Raw genomic sequence first — 18279 nt, forward strand, 5'->3', positions numbered from 1 at the left:
AGCTAAATCTCAAGATAAACTGAACTGACAGCTATTCATTCTGCATTTACTTCATTAGATTGAGCACTGTATAAGCATGCAAGGACAGAGAAAGACATAAAAATGACACTAAACAAATGACAAGAAGTACCTGAATACAGAATTGCAATACTGTTGATCACATATCCAGATGTTCTGCTGCTGTATAAATGTGAGAAGATGAATGGTCACTCCGTGCCTACTAGATTGATAAATCACCATTGAGAGCTGTATGGATGCAGGGTACTGTGGTAAGTACTGGGCACACAGTCTGATGCACCATCAAGAGTGCCTAAAAGGCCAAATGATTTCAAAGGTCAACACAGAAGTGACACTCTGAAAAAGGAATTATCTGCAAAGGAAAGATACCGAACAGAAAATAGCAACATGCACACATTGTGTTTCAGGCCATGTAATTCATCATTGCTATTTACAGCTTGAAATGTTGTTATTTATATTCAGCATCAATTCTAGTCTTATGTAACTCTTTACTTTTATCCCAAATTGTCTACTTTCTTTAAGGAAGTATGTTACAAAAATATCAGCAAAAAATATAAGCAAATATTTTAAAATTTTAATTAAAATTTTAATCTGTGGCTTGGGCATTCTTTGTAGTTTGGATTTCTTGTCCTCAGTCACAAGGCTTATTTCCATGAGATAAAGATGTATATTTAAATAAATATATCACCAGGAAGTTTTCATCTACTTTTGCCAACAACCACTGGTAGATATCTCATAACTTAAAGATATCCTTTGTCCTTAGAGCTAGGAATAGAAAACCACATCAAAGCCATCAGTGCCCAAAGGAATAGGTTTTTCTTTTTCATTCTAGAGATTTAAAATGCTTACATCATAAAGCAGAACACTTATTTTTTTAACCCATCTTCTTACAAGCCAGGCTATAGAAAAGGAACAATGGCCAGTGCATTACCACACTGACAGACTGATTGACTGGAGAACATATCCCACTGCTGTTAGCTCCTTCTAGAGTCCTAAAGTACAGAACCTAGAACCCCATCATCATTTCCAGGCCTTCTTTTCTACAGTATCCTTTCTTTCACTCAGAAAGGTGGCTCTAGTAGTAGCAGTAGGAGAAGGGAATATGGAAGACAAACTGTGTGCCAAAGGTAACCTCAAGCATAGCTAACTAAAGGACAATAATGAGTGTGATCATTCAGTTAAGGTCTTAAGTTTGATTTTAAATATGCACAATGTTATTACATTGATCTCTTCTTGAGAGGCAGGCACCAGAACCACTGAGTTAAATCCCCAGCTAAAACATTAGAGGATCATTTTCTTTCTTTCTTTCCTTTTCTTTCTTTTCTTTTTCTTTCTTTCTCTCTCTCTCTCTCTCATTCTTTCTTTCTCTCTCTCTCTCTTTCTTTCTTTCTTCCTTCCTCTTTCTTTCTTTCTTTCTTTCTCTCTCTCTGTCTCTCTTTTTCTTTCTCTTTCTTTTCTTTTCTTTCTTTCTTTCTTTCTTTCTTTCTTTCTTTCTTTCTTTCTTTCTTTCTTTCTTTTTTTGTATCAGGGATTGAACTGAGGTCCTTGCACTTGAGAGGCAGGGACAGTGCCACTGAGCTAAATAGGATGCATCATTTGAAAACATTATTCTAAATTTACTCCACTTTTCACTAAGTCACTTTACCACCACTTTTTCTTCAATTCCATTATATCTACATCAATGATACCTTGTTATATTGTAATTCTATTACAATTGCACTGCATATATCAAGAAGAACATTTATACCACAGTAAGGCTGGAGATATATATAGATATAGATACAGATATAGATATAGATGATACAGATGTAGATGAGAGGGAACCAAAAAATGTAGACACACTTCAGCAGTTCACCATACTAATAAGTGTCTGAAGCTAATGGTCACCACTTTGAATACCTCTTGTAATTATAGAGACCAAAGGTAACTTGCATTAATTTCATGATGTCTCAATAAATTTAGTATTAAAATATTTAGACACATTTTTCTTTTCCTGATGTGTATATTTTTTGGTGGGCTCTGAATATACATATGTATGTTTATCTCTCTACAACACATGACTGTATTTGGTAGTTGCTTAATAAATGTTTTCTGAACATGAAGTTTTAAGAATGTAGTGTACAGAGGGGAAATAATTGCTACAAAGAATTTGTGATTTTTTTTTACTAATAGTATTTCCTTTTAAACTTTTGTTTTATTTTTAGTTTATACAGAACTGTGTATATTAATAGGCTACAACATGATGTTTTGATACATGTTTATATTGTATAATGATTAACTCAAACCAATTTACACATTCATCACCTTGCATATTGATATTTTTTGTGGTGGGAACATTTTTTTAATTCATTGATTTTATTGGCACAATTTAGGTGAACATTATGATCACATTCATCTTAGAGAATTTGTACCTGTTCATGATATATCATGGTTCTTATTTTTCTCTCATTCCCCTTCCCTCTCTTCCACCCCTCCACACCTCCCTATTTACAGAAGCTCTGGTTCCATTATTTCCTTCTTTTCTCATTTTTTTCTTTCCCTTCTTTCCTTTCCCCACTCCCTCCTTAGTTCCCCTTCCCCTTTTAAAATTTTCTTCCTATTTCACAATATCTATTATACATTTTAGTCCTCATTTACACTTTGTTTTTCACACCAGAGAAACAATTTGGTATTTACACATGTGTATCCTATTTCACTTAAGAGCATGGTCTCAAGGTGCATCCATTTAGCTATAAATGACTCTAGTTTATCTTTCTTTATGGCTGAGGAGTACTCCTTTTATAAAAGAACCATATCTTCTTTATCATATTACTGGCTGATAGGCATTTGGGCTGTTTCCAGGATTTAGCTATTACAAAGTGTGCCACTATAAACATGGGTGTGCATATATCACTGTGGTATGATGCTTTTACTGCTTTTGGGAAGATACCAAGAAGGGGAATAGCTGAGTCAAATGGAACCTCTAGTTTTAGTTTTTTGAGGAAGCACCATGCTGATTTTCACAGTGGTTGCACTAGTCTACACCCTGTGGAGAGAACATTTAAAAATATAATCTTTAAGCAATTTTGAAGTATAGAATGCATTATCATTAATAAAGACACTATCATGTGCAATAGACTATTAAAGTTATTCCTCTTATCTAATTGGAACTTTGTACCTTTGATCAATAGCTCCTCTTTTCCCATCCATCCCCCTCCCTAGCTTCTGTTAACTACCATTCTACTCACTACTTCTATGATTTTGATTTTTTTTGGTGTCACATATAAGTGCATTACTTATACAATACTTACCTTTCTGTGTCTGACATTCCCCTTAGCATAATGGCTTCCAAGTTCACCCACATAGTAACAAATGACCAGTATTTCTTCTTTTTTAATGTTTTTGTGTATGATGTAAGATGAGTCTACTTTCATTCTTCTGCATGTGGATATCCATTTGTCCCCATATCATTTATTAAAGAGACTGTCCCCTTTCCACTGTGTGTTCTTAGTGACTTTGCAAAAGTCAATTGACTGTAAGAACATGAGTTTATTTCTGAGCTCTCAATACTTTTCCATTGGTCTATGTGTTTGCTTTAAGGCCAGTACTGTGCTGTTTTAATAGCTATATTTTTGTAATAGACTTTGAAATTAGGTAGTATGATGCCTGTAGCTTTGTTCTTTTTACTCAAGATTGCTTTGGCTATCTGGGGGGTCTTTCAAGGCTCCATATGAATTGTAGTATCTTTCAATTTCTGTGATTAAAAAATAGTGTAATTTGGACAGGGAGTGCATTGAAACCATAGGTCTCTTTGAGACCTATGGATATTTCCTCAAAATTAATTATTTTAATCCACAAACAGTTATATCTTTTAATTTATTTGTGTCATCTTTATAAGGGGGTTTAAGAAAAAAGTCTACTAATAGGTTCTGAGCTCATGTCTATTCTCTAAGAAGAATGGATTATTGCAAAGAATATTAGCAAGTAACATTTTACAAAGCAGAAAATATCTCAATATTTCTGTGAACTGCAAGGCAATGTAAAGATTTGAGTCATTTAAACATTCCCAAGATGTCAGGTACAAATTAAACTTCTATTTTCCTTTTATCAGTCTCAAAATTTTTGCATTGTGCTTCAGACCTTCTCTGGCATTTTAAAATTAAATTCAAGACCTCTAGTTCTCTAATATTTCTGTTGTTTTAACCATTTACTTATCTGATTTTGCATAACATTTTAACTCTTTAAAATACAAGACAATATTTTTAGTTTTAAGAGAATCACAGAGGAATGGTTTCAGGCTGTACAAATTTTATATTCAAAAATAGAACAGCTACATACTGAACTGATATTTTTTCATCTACTCTATTAGTCAAGCAAATCATTACAACATCCTATTTGATAGCCTGCCCAGAAAATGTGGTAGCCCTGCTGAATTATAAGCAATGTGAGACTCATAAAGGGAAATTAAATATATCATGCTTTCCCTAATAACAGCTAAAGTGCATTACAATTGTGGCACAGTAAATTAATCTCATGCATACTGAATTGGCCAAATAGGCAATATATTTGGCAGTTTGGAAAGATTTTATTAAGTTATGTATTTGGGCAAGCCACAGCCTCTTTTGAAAACTGTGAGGCAAATACTTGTATATAAGTTTAGCATTGGCATGTATTTTTTAAAACTATCAGTAAGTAGTGGTTATTAGCAAATGTTTACAGGGAAGGAAATAGTTTTCCACTGCTTATACCCTGCTCTCACAGTTTACTATCTAAATGACCTAAAAATTTAAGAAAGTATATTTCAGAGGTATGAACATATGTACACATTATTCTCTAGGAATCATGATAAATGGAGCAAATCTAAGGGAGGAAGAAAAGTTGAGAAAAGAGTTTAAAAATAACTGAGTTTAAAAAAACTCATATTAAAGGCAAAGTCAATTTGAAAATTACTAAACTAATAAAAAACTTACTTATAAGTAAAGCTTTATATTAATTTGTACTCAATTCCTGCTCAATGCAACATCATTAAAATTATTGTTTCATATTTTAACTTAATAGAAGATACTTTTTTTTTTTCGTTACTTAATTGTATTTAAGACCCCAAGCAACTGCCTTGTGTTCTTGGATAAGTTGACCAACTTTCATATATGTAGGTCCTTCGATGAAAGCCATTGCTATATGTGGTCCCTTACTACAATCAACAGTACAAAGCAAAATACAATGAGATAAAGTGTGGATTACCTGGCAGAATTTTAGGAGTATACAAAATATGTTTAAAGAAATGGAAATGTGAATAAAAGAAATTAAGGTGCTACTTGTTTTACAGATTATATATCAATAAATGAATCTGCATTCCTATTTAGTAAGTGAATATGTATTTTGTATGTAGTAAATGTATTAATTCAGAAAAGGTTCATATTGTACTTTGTTCAGAGAATCTGAAAAAATGTGAGGGCCAGGGATTTAGCTCAGTGGTTTCGCTGCCTGCTGCACAAGAGCAAGGACAGGAGTTTGAGCCCCAGTACCAAAAAGAAAAAATGTGAAACTGACCAGCACTTCAACACTGGAAGTTATCAGAATAGAGGAAAGCAGTAGATGGAGACAGTAGCAGGACTGTAGGGCATGAGGGGAGAAAGCAGTTTACAGCACATGAAGACCTAAATGTCCACTCCACCAAGAGTTGCCTGAATCTGGCAATACCGTTTACTTTCTGCCCCTCAATCCAGAAGACAAATATATTTTACTGTCTCAGGATTTCTTCCTCCTCACTCACAACTTGACAGCATTGGGTTCCCTTTCTTCTCCCATTGAACTACCTAGCAAAAAGAAATCCTCAGTTTGTCACAAGAGTTAGGATCAGAACCGGTCTCTCCCTGTCTATCCTTCTGAAGTTTGCTGAAGGTAAGTCTTACAGGACAGATTGTACAGCTTTCCTCCCAACTTTGTGCTCAGTGGCATCATTTTCACAGTTTGAAGTCAGCCTGGGTAGCAGTATTATTTACACTAAGAAAATTAGCAAATGTTGCAAGTCAAGGTTTTTGTTTGTTTTCCAGAGAACCAAGTGTTAAACATTTATCAGTGTACCACTGCCCAAATGTAATTCTAAATCCTGTTGCTTAGCCTACAAGGCTCACATAGTTGTAAAATTATGGAGGGTTATTTCCTACTTTGCAGTAATTCCTTAACATTGCTTACTCAAATGGTGCTATAAAGTTAATCTTTAGTTTAGATTATCTGATTATCGTAATTTACTAATAAAAGTTATAGTCTTACATTAATTTTTAACAAAAATCATAAGGAATTGATATTTAAGGAAATCAAGCAATCAGTCAACCAACACTCCAAACCACCCACCGTGCCAATAATTTGCTACTCCCTTACGTTGACTGCAGAGCACTCAGCAATGACAGCAAGTCTTCTCTTTCTCTGGAAGATAGCTTTCTTTCCCATGCTCTCTTTCTGGGGTGTGAGCACCTTATAAGACTGAAGAGGATGGGTTGGGGATTTAGCTCAGTGGTTCCGCCTCTCAAAAGCAAGGACCCAAGTTCAATCCCCAGTACCAAAAAAAAAAGACTGAAGAGGAAATGTTGCTGCAAAGTTAGCTCAACCTTTAGACAGTTAACAGAAGTCTGGAGACAGGCAGAAGGCAAATACATGGCATCCTGCTAAGTGAAGAATTCATATTTGCAGGTAATAAGTAGCCAATTCTTTCTTTTCTATGTCATTGGCACCAATTACCATAAAAGAAAAAGCAAGATGAAATCATAACACCTTTCCCCATTCCAACTACTATAACCTCTTTCAATCATATTCATCTTGATAGAGTGACTTCTGGTTTTTAGAACACTTGCCACTGTCTTTTATTAATATACAGCCAAGATTTCCTTCATCTCCTTAACCACATGCTCTAATACTTGCCTTTTGTCATTAACTCTTAATTTTTTATTTTGCTGTATGCCTTGGAACTAGAGCTACATAAGTTATCATTTTTGAGCTGTTATTTCACACCAGCCTCCATGCCATGCTTCTGTGATGTCCATCCAACTGACTGAGTCAAGTATTCCAGGTAAATGCCATATGTTACATTCTATATGAAGGTCTGACTTGCTAGGGGGTGGTTATGGTTTATAACCTCCAAGAGCCTGATGAGCTCACAAGTGGGGCTTTTGGTGTGGGGGGGTGACTGAATTAAGAGGAAGTATAGCTGATCTGATGTTAGAAGGTGGGGTCTGGTCAGGAGAGACTGGGAGTGTGTGATCTGGAAGTATGAGTCTCCCTCCCTGGCTCCTGTCTTTCCTCTCTCTGCTTCCTGGTCACCATGATGTGAGCAGCTCTTCCTCCACCACACTCCTCTGCCATACTATCTTACTTTGGAGCCAGCTGACTATGGACTAAAGACTTGAGCTAAAATAAATCTCTTCTCCTTTAAGTTGTAGATGTAGGGTATTTTGTCCCAGTGAGTAGAAAGTGACTAAGAGAGGCAGAGAAAGTCATTTCAGACTCAGACAATCATTCTTCACTTATACAGGCACTAATACATTTTATCTCAAAGGATTTCCATCAAGGCTGGATTAATTAAGCTAATCTTTATTTCCACATAATAAACTTACAAAAATGAAACTGCTTTTATGAAAAATAAGTGCCAGCTGAAGAACAATATTTGAATACTAAAGTATAAGATATTACATAAACATAAAAGCAGATTGACTTCATGACACAAATATTTAGTAATTGTAATAACATTGAATATATTATTACTGATAGGAAACATATTCTAAATAGAAATTGATTCTTGATTTTACATAATATTCCTAAATTACTAGCTCACTAGACAATATTTACCACCATGTCTTTCATCCTAAGAAAACATTATGAGATACTTCTTTGCTACTGTACAATAAATGTTCTTTATCTCAGTTGCTAAGACATGTCCTCCTTGACAAGTCCATATCCATGAGGGTTTAATTTCAATAAATATTTTTTGTTTGTTTGTTTGGTACCAGGGATCGAACTCTGGTCCTTGTGCTTGCAAGGCAGGCTGCGGAACCACTGAGCTAAATCCCCAGCCCTCAATAAATATTTTTAGATGCTGCCATGTGCATAGTTCTTCAAGCACAGGTCAGATGCTGGTTAATTTCCATTTCCTTCTATCGTCTCAAGGGAATAGGAAACAACGTCTTCACCAAATGAATGTAAGAAATAGAATAAAGGAGCAAATGTATGCCAGGGAGTGATTATGATGCTTAACAGTGGAATTTAAACTGGAAAGAAGGAATAGAGGACAACAGAGGTGGGAGGAACACAACACTTAATGCAGTAGCTTGTTGGTTCTATGGGAGTCAGGACACTAGAGAGGTGGATGATAAGAGATAGAGTTAATGTTAAGATAACTGCTAAATCTCATGTTTATTAATATATAGTAACTGCCCCAATTTGGATTTTTTCTGTAACTCTAATATTGAACACAAGGCATATTTTACATTTTAAATGTTTTGACTGAACACAACTTTGATCATATAATTGAGTAATATCAGGCATGTGAAGAACAGCCACATGAATGGACAACATGTTCACCATTCCCTAAACTGGACCTAGGAGATTTTCTCTTTGTTTGGATTTGATCTTCAAGGTTCCTTGGAGTTTGTATTTGGACAATTATTTAACTAATATCTTACAATGATCAGATTGTGTATGCCTGAAGAAGTTCATGTCATACAGAAATGCAGAAAATTTTAAACACTGAATAAAACAATCATACAAATACAGGTCTCCAAAGATGGATTACTTTCCTAGGAAGCAAAACTACTTCAAGATTTGAAATCAATAGCAATAAATCCTCAAAAACAAAGGGATACGTTTCATGCTCATATTTCAAGGTGAAGTGAAATAGTAATTAATGAAACACATTTTAAAGAACTTAATGATATTTGTAAGGAAGATGGCCTGAACTGTCTGTCAAGCAATTTAAAATGTTTTCCCACTAAAAGAAATCTGTTGTTAGATGAAAACTCTAAAAATGTATCCTGGAATTCTATAGGTGGTCGTGAAGTCTGAAAACATAGATAAATAAAAATAATATTGTCAAGGGCACTGAAAATCTGCAAAAAAGTAAATTAACACTTATCTATTTCCCAGACTTCATACATCCTTTGTTGATGATTTCAGAGGAAAGATGTGATTTCTATATTCACACAATGACAAGATTTAACTACTAGGTAACTTTTGATTAAATAGAGTAAAATGAGAAGAACAATTTTTCTGTTATAACTTTGACGTCTTTATGTGCTATTCTGGTACAAAAATATTTTTCTTTTTTTTTTTTTTTACACACAAGTGTATACAGGCAGCACATGAAATGATGCCAAAAACAAAAAGAGTATCTAAAATCCTGGGAACAATACTATCAAAATCAATTTGCTTTTCCGTTCAGGTTCTGTGATAGCTCCACACCGTGGTCTTCCCCAGCATGTGAGTAAGTTCTCACCCATGGACTATAAGAGGCAGAGAGCCCAAAACATGAATATGTATTAAGTGCACCCAACTTCTCCTCCCACTGACTGGGACTTCAAGGTGGCAATGATTCCAGCTACCTTCCAGGTGACAGAACAGTGCCCTAGGGGATGGTGGGACAATTACTGGAAGGAATCTCTCTACCAGAATGGCCATGAGGAGAACAGATTATATTTTCACCTACCTGGACCTTTATCATCAGGGTTGCTACATGAAAGTGAAACTTTAGGTCCTTAAGCCAGTGTATTGTTGGTTCTCTTTGGCATAGCAGTTAGGCTTTACTCTAATCAACTAGTGCCATCATTCAGTTGTTATCAAGTACTCTTATTACATCAACTCCTTTGGATACACTGTGTATCCAAACAGGGCATACTGGACAAAAGACAGAAAGCATTGGTGAGGATGTAGAGAAGAGGAAGTCTCTGCACGCTGTTGATGGGGATGTGAAACAATACAGCCATTAGGGAAAACACTGTCTTCTCAAAAAAACTAAAAAGAGAACTGTGATATGACCCTGCAATCCCACTACTCAGCATACATTCAAAGGAAATAAAATCATTATGTCAAAAAGATATCTGCATTCCCATGTTTACTACATGTTTACTACAGCATTTACGGCCAAGATATTGAATCAACTGAAGTTTCCATCAATAGATGAATGAATAAAGGGATTTGGGGTGTGTGTGTGTGTGTGTGTGTGTGTGTGTGTGTGTGTTTTATTTAATGATGGAGATAACATTCTGAGAAAAATGTTAGGCAACTTCATCATTGTGAGAGCAAAAGATTCAATGAAGAAACACATTAAACACCAAATGTATGAGGCTGCTGCCATATAACAGCATATTGTTACACAATAAATGTCCTTCAATAGTAGGAGTTACACTCTAGAATAATAATAAAAAGTACAATATAGTAAATACATTAATCTGTGACATACTTATTTATTATATTAGCAAATGCTATGTGTTATACATAATTGCATATACTATATTTTTATACAACTGGTAGTGTTTGCTTCAATGGTTGCTCCACCATCTTCTAGGTTTATACCAGCAGCCACAAATGTGTAAGGTGCTGTACTATGACATCATGCCCAATATGTTTTGTTGACCAAAATATCATTATGTAGCACATGACTGTACACAATGGAATACCATTCAGTCATTAAAATGAAGGCAAACTTGTCATTTATGACAACATGAATACACCTACAGGACATTATATTAAATGAAATGAGCCAAGCATAGAAAGATAAACACTGCAAGGTCTCATTCATATGCAGAATCTACAAAGTTGATCCATAAAAGTTGGGAGTAGAATGATGATTACCAAAGGCCAGGGTGGAGGGAGATAGGGCAGATGTTGCTCACAGGATACATGGATTCAGGTAGTTAGGGATAATAAATTTTTGAGATCTGTTGCACTACATGGTGACAAGGGTTAACAATATATTTTATTCTTGAGAAAGGTTAAGAGAGTGGATTAAAGTGTTTGTAACAAAAATGATAACTGTGAGATAATGTAATGCATATGTCAATGAGCTAGTTATTCTGCTATGTAGATATATTTGAAAACATCAGGTCATATATGATAAATACCATTTTATCTGTTAATTTAAAAAATTCTAAAAACAAACAAAAGCAGTTTACCAGCAGAACACAAATTCTGGAAATAGGATCTCAAAATACATCACAATGTTCAATAACTAAATTCTAAGTAAATAATAAGATTTGCATAAAAAATGGAACTTCAACCTTTTCCTGAATGTGAATTAACACAATGGCACATTTTCTGGACTAACTTCTACTTGCCACTAAGCAGAAATGGGCATGCCCAAAGGAGAGAGCAGAAGAAGGGGAGAAGGAGAAAGGGTAGTCAGGAAGTGCTGAGACGAAGGCCAGGAGGTTCCACTGGGTTCACTGGAACCGCACCTAAGATCCCTCTTAGGAACGGGTTTGGGAACCCTAGTCATAGAAACTTGAGTCTAAGACATGAGATTTAAACTTGATAGGGAAGATCTGACTCAAGTCAGACAACAATACTATTGCTAAAATGAACAGAGAGTATAAAATGCCATTATCAAAAATGAAACAATACTGTTTTGTCCATTGCTTGAAAGTAACTCTTCTTAAAAGGGGCTATTTGTGTTTTAAAATGGCATTTTTCCTGAGAGAACACCTATTGTGTGTAAGAAGCTGGAGGACTTTGTGTAGGAGAAACAATGCTTTCTTATTCATTCAGGTAGTCAATTCCAACAAAAAATAATTTGTTAAGACTCTTTTGGTTGTTGGAAACAAAATTCAACACAAACCAGCTTAAATACAAAAGAAGAATGTGTTGGCTCATAATTGAAATGATGGAAATGACAGGGATGCTTGGCTCCAAGACATTCTCTCCCCTTCCCTTATCTGCTTGTCTCTGCTTGTCTTTTATTCACTCCTGTTACAGAGCTTTCCTAACACAGAGAAGCCCTCTCAGTGTCCCCAATTCCATCCTGTCATCTTTAAGATGTAAGAGGCAAGCAGGACTCTCTCCTGCACACATATTTCTGAAAGGTCTTTAATTGGCTGCACTTTAGTCATGTGTGAATCCCTGGCCAATCACTATGGTCAAGTGGAGGGGACATCTGATTGGAAGAGCTGTGGTCACATGTGTGTCCCAGATGGGGGGTGAGGGACAAGCCAGAAGTTCAGAGTTTAAAAATTTCTTGTAACATTTCTTTTTTTTGCAATTTGTAAAATGGTAAGACTGTGTTTAGAATTTTTAAACAACATTCTTCCTGCTTCCTACTCTGAAGAATTAACTTTTAATCCTAATTGTCTGACTTTCTACACTGCTAATGATTTTAAAACAATGGTACTGGGATTAATTAGTTGCACCATAGCTTAAAGAAACACTTTCATTTGAGGGGCTCTAGTTTCTAGTTTGGTTATTCAATATCCCTGTGAGATTAGCAAACTTGGAAAGGAAATAAAATGGTTCACATTTTAAATACATATATATTTTATAAATGGTTATGTTAAATGGTGGATAAGGCTGGCTCATCTGAACTTGTCCTTTTAAAAGTATATATCATATTAGAAAAGGTGTGCTGAAGTAGCCAACACATAATCCTTGCTCTGGAGGTTTACATAGTAACTGGGAGCCCTTTGAATAGGACATCATGATTATTAAAACTATGAATCACAAGGGGCCAACAGCAGTGACCTTGGCTGCATGTCACAATCTACAATTCAATTTGGCATAGTATCTTGTAGAAAAGTGTATCCCAAACCACTTTACAGAAGTGAAACTTTCATTTTCAAGCCAATATATGCTATACATTTCAGAACATCTGTGTGCAAACATTGCCTCATGGAAAAAACAAAGCTAAGGCATGAGGTCATAAGATGAAAATCCAAAGGAGGATTTAGGAGGCATGTACCACTAGGGCAGAAAGGAAGGAGAAAATGAGACAGACAAGTAAGGAAACACGTTAATGTGCATAATTTAGAAATGGATCTGTGGTATTAAAGATATATCAGCCACCTTTTCCCTGGAAAAAGTTGAAGGCCAATCTTTTCAAATGATCCAATGGAGTAGCAAAAGAAGTAAAGAAACAGAAAAAGTATGAGAGAAAGACTGACAAGCCTTCCAAGTATTTGTTAAATTCCTATAGATGGGATTAATACTTGTAGAATCATGTGGGATAAAAGCAATAAAATGCCATATTCTGAGTTAATCTGAACCATAGAAAATAATTATCTAGAAAGATTAGAGGAAGAAATGTGCTGTTAAAGCTAATTTCATAGGTTCCAGTGCCTGCCTCAAAAACACAAGGTCTGAAGTTCGATCCCCGATACCAAAAGAGAAAAAAAAACACACACACAAGCTAATTTCATAAACATAGATCTATGCATGAACTCTGTATTTGAAAGTGAATATAATTTATAAAATATTGTAATATAGAAAAAATTAAACTACATGCTTTTAGGATCTAGACTGATTTTAAACCATAAAATCAGTTTTTATTTTACTTTTAGTCCTATAAAACAAGTGTTATGGCTTGTGTTTAGATGTCCCCCCAAAGCCTCAAGCAGTCATGGGGGGGGGCTTTTTCAGGGGTGGATGGATCTAGGTTGTGTGATTGAGTCATGGTGCAATACTAGGATTCAGGGTGCTAGAATTAAGGGTGGGTGATTACTAAATCAGTCCACTGATTTGTTTGACACTGCCTCAATCCTGGTAAACTGGATACAATATAAGGGATGGAAAGAGGCTTATCTTGCCCCTTGCTTGCTTGCTTTGCTACCTTTTGCCCACCATGAACTGTTTGTCCTCTGTGATGCCCCTCTGCCATGCCACCCTGCCTTGGAGCCAGTTGATTATAGACTGCAACTTCTACAAACTGTGAGCTAAATAAACCTTTCTTTCTTTAGCTTTGAGTATTGGGTATTTTGTCTCAGCAACAAGAAAAGTAACTAAGACAACAAGTTAATGGAAAATTATGTCTAACAAATGACAAATAACAGAGAGTTTGCTATACTTAAACTCAATCCATAATACAAAATCCTGCTTTTAAATCTAAATAAATTTAAGTTGCACCAAAAACTCATGCGTGTGTGTGTGTGTGTGTGTGTGTGTGTGTGTGTGTAATATGATTCTTTAGTGGTTACAGTGATTAATAGAGGTTGGAAAGGGAAGGGGAGAAGGGATGCAAAAGAGTTAACAGGTATAAACAATACTATTAGATAAGAGGATTAAGTTCAAGTGTTCCATAGCACAATAGAGTGACTAAAGTTAATAATTTATTGTATATTTCAAAGTAGCTAGAAGAAATGCATTTTAAATGTTTCCAATACAAAGAAAAGATAAACATTTGAAGTGATGGCTATTACTAATTACTGATTTGATGATTGTACATTGCATACATGTGTTGAAATAGCACACTGTTCCTCACATAAATGTATAATTATTGCATCAGTTAAAAATACAACTGTCTATTTTACATAAATTAAATACCAGCAAAATATTTTTAAAAATTCAATTTCTAGGAGGTCCTGAGTCACACAGAACATGCCGAATCACCCCGCTGCACACAGGAAGGTCTGTGCATGCCCTACCAAGGTCCTGAGTCGCAGGGAAGACACTGAATCACCCCGCTGGAGACAGGCAGCCACCTGGTTCCACACTACAAAGACACAGAGGACACCAGACCACCAGACCAAGGTACTGAGTCCCACTGTTCCCGGCCCAGAGGTAGGGGCTTCTGAGCTGTCGTCCTACTGCTCCTGGTCCAGAGGACAGGGCTTCCCGGTCACAATCCCTCCCGCTGCTCCCAGCCCAGAGGAAAGGGCTTTTGGACCACCTTCTGTCTCACTGCTCCTGGCCCAGAGGAAGGGGCTTCCAGGTCACCATCCCTCCCACCACTCCTGGCCCAGAGGGAGGGGCTTCTGAGCAGCCATCCCACTGCTTCTGGTCCAGAGGAAGGGGCCTCCCAGTCACCATCCCTCCCACTGCTCCCAGCCCAGAGGAAAGGGCTTTCGGGCCACCTTCTGTCCCACTGCTCCTGGTCCAGAGGAAGGGGCTTCCCAGCCACCATCCCTCCCGCTGCTCCCAGCCCACAGGAAAGGGCTTTTGGGACACCATCTCTACTGCTGCTCCCAGCCCCTGGCCCACCTCACCCAGCTCAGAGGAGGTAATCCGTGCAGGTGCTAACAGACCCCAACCCAGTCGAAATGAGAAAACACATAAATGAGTCTCAAAACCAGACTTCCAGATCACCTACAGCAACCCCAAAGGGAAATGAGATGGAACTCTCTGATACTCAACCACCTGGACCCACTGAACTGGCAAAAAAAGGGGATCTGGAAAAAATGTGATCAGAAATAATTTCTCAGATAACAGGAGAAATTGTGCCCCTACTGAAAGACGTGATTAATAAATCTAGAGAGGAGCTCAGGAACATGATGGAATCCCAACATAAGAAACAAATGGAATCCATAAAATAGGTGCAAATAGATTTCCAGGAGATGAAAAACTCCATTAAAAGGCTACACAGCAGAATGAGCCAATGTGAGGACAGAATTTCAGATATAGAAGATAAGATTGCAATTAGTGACCAGGAAAAGAAAAATTGCTTCAAAATTATAAGGGAACATGAGAAATAAATCCAGCAGCTGCTAGATGATGCAAAGAAGAATAACATAAGACTGACTGGGCTCAATGAAGAAACAGGAGAGAGTGCAGATGACATAAAAAAATCTCTTCACAGAAATAATGACAGAAAACTTCCCAAGCAGGGGAAAAGAGCTTGACATACAGATAAGTGAGGCATATAGGACTCCAAATAGCCTTCATCAAAAAAAATCTACACATAGGCATATAATTGTTAAGATTCCAGAAACACAACAGAAGAACAAAGTTCTCCAAGCAGTCAGAGAAAAGAAACAAATCACATACAAAGGAAAGCCCATCAGAATCACAGCAGACTTCTCAACACAAACCATCAAGGCAAGAAGAGCTTGGAGTGACATATTCCAAGCCCTAAAAGAAAACAGCCTCCAACCCAGATTGATGTACCCTGCAAAACTATCTTTCAAAATGGATGGAGTAATAAGATACTTTCATGACGAAGAGCACCTTAGGAACTTTGTGAATACCAAACCAGCACTCCAAAGAATTTTACACAATATCCTAGGAACAGACATTGAGGATCACAACCCCAGGAAGCAAAGCAGAATGAACCCATCTGGCATGACAAGAAATTAAATGGAAAGGGGGAGAACCCGACAAAAAGAAAAAGTCATGGAAATGACAAGTCAATACGTTTCAGTTATAACCATCAGTGTTAATGGTCTCAATTCACCAATCAAAAGAAACAGACTGGCAGAATGGGTCAAGAAGCAAAATCCAACAATATGCTGTGTACAAGAAACACACTTCATTCAAAAGGAAACTCATACACTGAAAGTTAAAGGGTCGAAAACAATACTGCATGCAACAGGAACCCGAAAAAAAGCAGGAGTAGCTCTCCTCTTGGCAGATCAAGTAGATTTCAAAGCAACACTGATTAAGAGAGATGAAGAAGGACACTACATCCTTGTAAAGGGAAGAATCCAAGAGGAAGAGATGACAATCATAAATATCTATGCACCAAACACTAGTGCACCCAACTATATAAAACAAATACTAATGGACATGAAAAGTCATATATGCACTAATACAATTTTAGTGGGGGTCCTCAACACCCCACTGTCACAAATAGATCAACTAGACTAAAAATAAGTAATGAAATACTAGAACTCAATCGAACTCATGAACAAATGAACTTAACAGATGTTTACAGAGTCTTCCATCCCACAAAATCAGAATAAACATTCTTCTCAGCTGCACATGGGTCATTCTCAAAAATAGACCACATACTCACACATAGAACATGTTTAAGTAAGTGCAAAGGAATTGAAGTTATCCCCTCTACATTATCAGACCATAGTGCGATGAAATTGGAGATCCATAGCAAAAGAAACTCAAAAAATTTCATAAACACATGGAAATTGAACAACACACTTCTAAATAACCAATGGGTCACAGAGGAAATTAAAGAAGAAATCAGACAGTTACTTCAATTAAATGACAATGACAATACAACATATTGGAATCTATGGGACACAATGAAAGCTGTCTTATGAGGGAAATTCATAGCAGTGAATATGCATATTAGGAAAACAGAATGAGCCCAATTAAACAACCTGATGCTGCACCTCAAGCTTCTAGAAAAAGAAGAGCAGGACAACCCCAAAGCTCATACAAGGGAGGAAATGATAAAGACCAGAGGAGAAATCAATCCAATGGAGACTAAGAGAACAATACAAAAAAATCAATGAAGCCAAGAGTTGGTTTTTCGAAAGAATCAACAAAATTGACAAACCTTTAGCCAACCTTATCAGAAAAAGGAAAGAAAAGGCCTAAATCCATGCAATTAGGAATGAAAAGGGTGAAATTACAAGAGACCCAGCAGAAATCCAGAGGATCATCAATACCTACTTCCAGAACCTATATGCCAATAAGATGGACAACACAGAAGAAATGGACAGATTCCTAGATACATATGAATTACCAAAGTTGAACGAAGAAGACCTAAAAATTCTGAACAACCCAATATCAACCAATGAAATTGAAAATGTAGTTAAAAACTTATCAACTAAGAAAAGCCCGGGCCCTGATGGCTTCACTGCTGAATTCTACAAGACATTTAGAGAGGAACTGCTGCCACTACTGTTTAATCTCTTCAATGAAATTGAAAGGGAAGCAATACTCCCAAATTCATTCCTGGAAGCAAGCATCACCTTGATCCCCAAAGCAGAGAAAGACCCAACTGAAAAAGAGAACTATAGGCCAATCTCACTAATGAACATAGATGCAAAAATCCTTAATAAGATACTGGCAAACAGAATGCAGAAGATCATCAAGAAGATCATACACCCTGATCAAGTGGGATTCATCCCAGGGATGCAGGGATGGTTCAATATACACAAATCAATCAATATAATACACTATATTAATAGAGCCAAGGACAAAAACCATATGATTATCTCTATAGAGGCAGAAAAAGCATTTGACAAAATCCAAAATGCATTTATGATAAAAACCCTACAAAAATTGGAATAGATGGTCTCTACCTCAAACTGATAGAAGCCATCATGAAAAACCAACATCCAATATCATGATAAATGGTTAAAAACTGAAATCCTTCACACTAAAATCAGGAACAAGACAAGGATGTCCACTATC

At 36.4% G+C, this 18279-nt stretch overlaps 1 protein-coding gene across 5 annotated transcripts in view; it reads right to left on the reverse strand.

Moving 5' to 3' along the window:
- The window catches only part of LOC147822299 (uncharacterized), a 390614-nt gene that overhangs the window by 70875 nt on the left and 301460 nt on the right, over positions 1 to 18279 (reverse strand). For 3 of the 5 annotated variants that reach the window (XR_015445826.1, XR_015445828.1, XR_015445827.1), the window contains one exon: positions 131 to 310. The exons of 1 other annotated variant lie outside the window; for it this stretch is intronic. Coding sequence is in view for 1 of the 4 variants with exons in the window: in XM_087197291.1 (XP_087053417.1) it covers positions 131 to 240 (110 nt within the window). In the remaining 3 variants the exon portion in view is untranslated. Of the gene's footprint in view, positions 1 to 130; positions 17521 to 18279 lie in introns of those variants that run through there. One more of the 5 variants, XM_087197291.1, reaches the window with a different exon arrangement.

This window comes from Heterocephalus glaber, unplaced genomic scaffold, assembly GCF_053883595.1.
Source record: "Heterocephalus glaber isolate CG9 unplaced genomic scaffold, H.glaber_assembly_v1.0 deba00001663, whole genome shotgun sequence".
Classification (NCBI taxonomy): domain Eukaryota; kingdom Metazoa; phylum Chordata; class Mammalia; order Rodentia; family Bathyergidae; genus Heterocephalus; species Heterocephalus glaber.